The sequence below is a fragment of the Acanthisitta chloris genome, unplaced genomic scaffold (genome assembly GCF_000695815.1).
Source record: "Acanthisitta chloris isolate BGI_N310 unplaced genomic scaffold, ASM69581v1 scaffold4517, whole genome shotgun sequence".
Classification (NCBI taxonomy): Eukaryota; Metazoa; Chordata; class Aves; order Passeriformes; family Acanthisittidae; genus Acanthisitta; species Acanthisitta chloris.
The window spans coordinates 188,104-189,537 of record NW_008684184.1 but is presented as its reverse complement, the minus strand read 5'-3'; the positions used below and the strand labels follow the sequence as shown (position 1 = coordinate 189,537).

The window sequence follows — 1,434 nt, the reverse complement described above, 5'->3', positions numbered from 1 at the left end:
TGCCAGCTCCTTCCTCCTTGCCCAGCAACAGCAAGATGGAGGCGTACAGTGGCCAGCTGGGATCTTTCCCCAGCTCCCAGTTTCAGTATGTCATGCAAGCAGGCAACCCTGCCTCCACCTCCTCCTCTTCACACATGTTTGGTGGTGGCCACATGCAGCAGAGCTCCTACAATGCCTTCTCCCTGCACAATCCCTACAACCTCTATGGATACAATTTCCCTGCTTCCCCCAGGCTGGCGGCAAGCCCGGAGAAACTCACCACCTCCCAAAGCACTTTACTCTGCTCTTCCCCATCCAGTGGGGCCTTTGGAGAGAGGCAATACATTTCCACGGGGATGGATCACGGGATGCACATGATCAGCCCTCCTTCCAGCAACCAGCAGACAGCCAACACCTGTGACAACAGACAGTATGGTGCGGTTCAGGGCTCCTCCTCACAGATGTCAGTGCACATGGTCTAACAAGCCATGCTTCTTCTTGGCATCAAAGACAGCCAGACCTTCATTGTTTCCAGGTGTGAACCCATCCCAGTACTTTTTGCCTTCAAAGTTATAGTGGAACTAGTATAGTAAAGATAAATAAGAGCATAAGCCATCTAGGTGTGTGCCACAGAACCTTGTGGAAAGCCTCAACTGATGTGCCATCACAACTTGTTGTAGCCCAGGGCCTCCAGACTTTGCATGGAGCATCTGCTTTTTCTGGACACTGCAGAGAGAAGGGCATGACTTTAATGAGAAGCTGGAAAGAAGCAGCTGAATATACCATTTATGCATTAACTTTCAGCTAGTGCGAGCTTTCAGCTTGGAGGTAGCTGTACCCCTGTGCTGTATCCTCCGGGTGTTGAAGAAGGGGAGTCTCCCAGGGTTTCATCCTCTGAAGCTGCACTGCCCATGGCTCCAAAGACCTCCTCCTTCCCAGACCATTCCTCACTGCTGGAGTGGCTCAGGCCATTTCTGAAGCCAACAGTGGCCTATGGGTCCTTCTTCCACTGTAGCACAGGAATGGTCCTGCTGGGCTGGAGCTTCTTCCAAAGATGTTTCTGCATTTTCACCATGGCTCTGCCCGACCAGCGGTTTCTTTATGAGGGTTGAGCTCATCAGGACCCAGCCTGCATATGGAGATGGGAGAGAGGAGAGAGAAAAGTTTTAACCCACAAATGAGCCTCAGACATAAGCAGGGAATGAACTTTCAAAAGATGCATAGGGGAGGGGGGCTCAGCTCCTGTTGACTTGACTCAAAGTAATGCAGCCAAAATGAATGGATGACAGCCTTCATGGGGAATATGTCCCACAGCACTCAACCTAACAGGAGGAAAATGTCCAGACTGAGCTCACAGGGAAAGCAATGAGAAAAGAGAGCTTTGCTCTACAGGAGTGCATCTGGCCTTGCATGCAAGAGTTGTCATAGAAAACCATTAGCATTTCAGTAACAGTG

The 1,434-nt window shown here is 50.6% G+C and overlaps 1 protein-coding gene across 1 annotated transcript in view; it reads left to right on the top strand.

The window, feature by feature from the left end:
• The window catches only part of TBX15 (T-box 15), a 36,499-nt gene extending 36,007 nt beyond the window's left edge, over window positions 1-492 (top strand). The window contains exon 8 of the mRNA XM_009079228.1: window positions 3-492. Coding sequence (XP_009077476.1) covers window positions 3-461 — 459 coding nt within the window. The 3' untranslated portion in view covers window positions 462-492. The remainder of the gene's footprint in view (window positions 1-2) is intronic.
• Window positions 493-1,434: the final 942 nt, after the last annotated feature.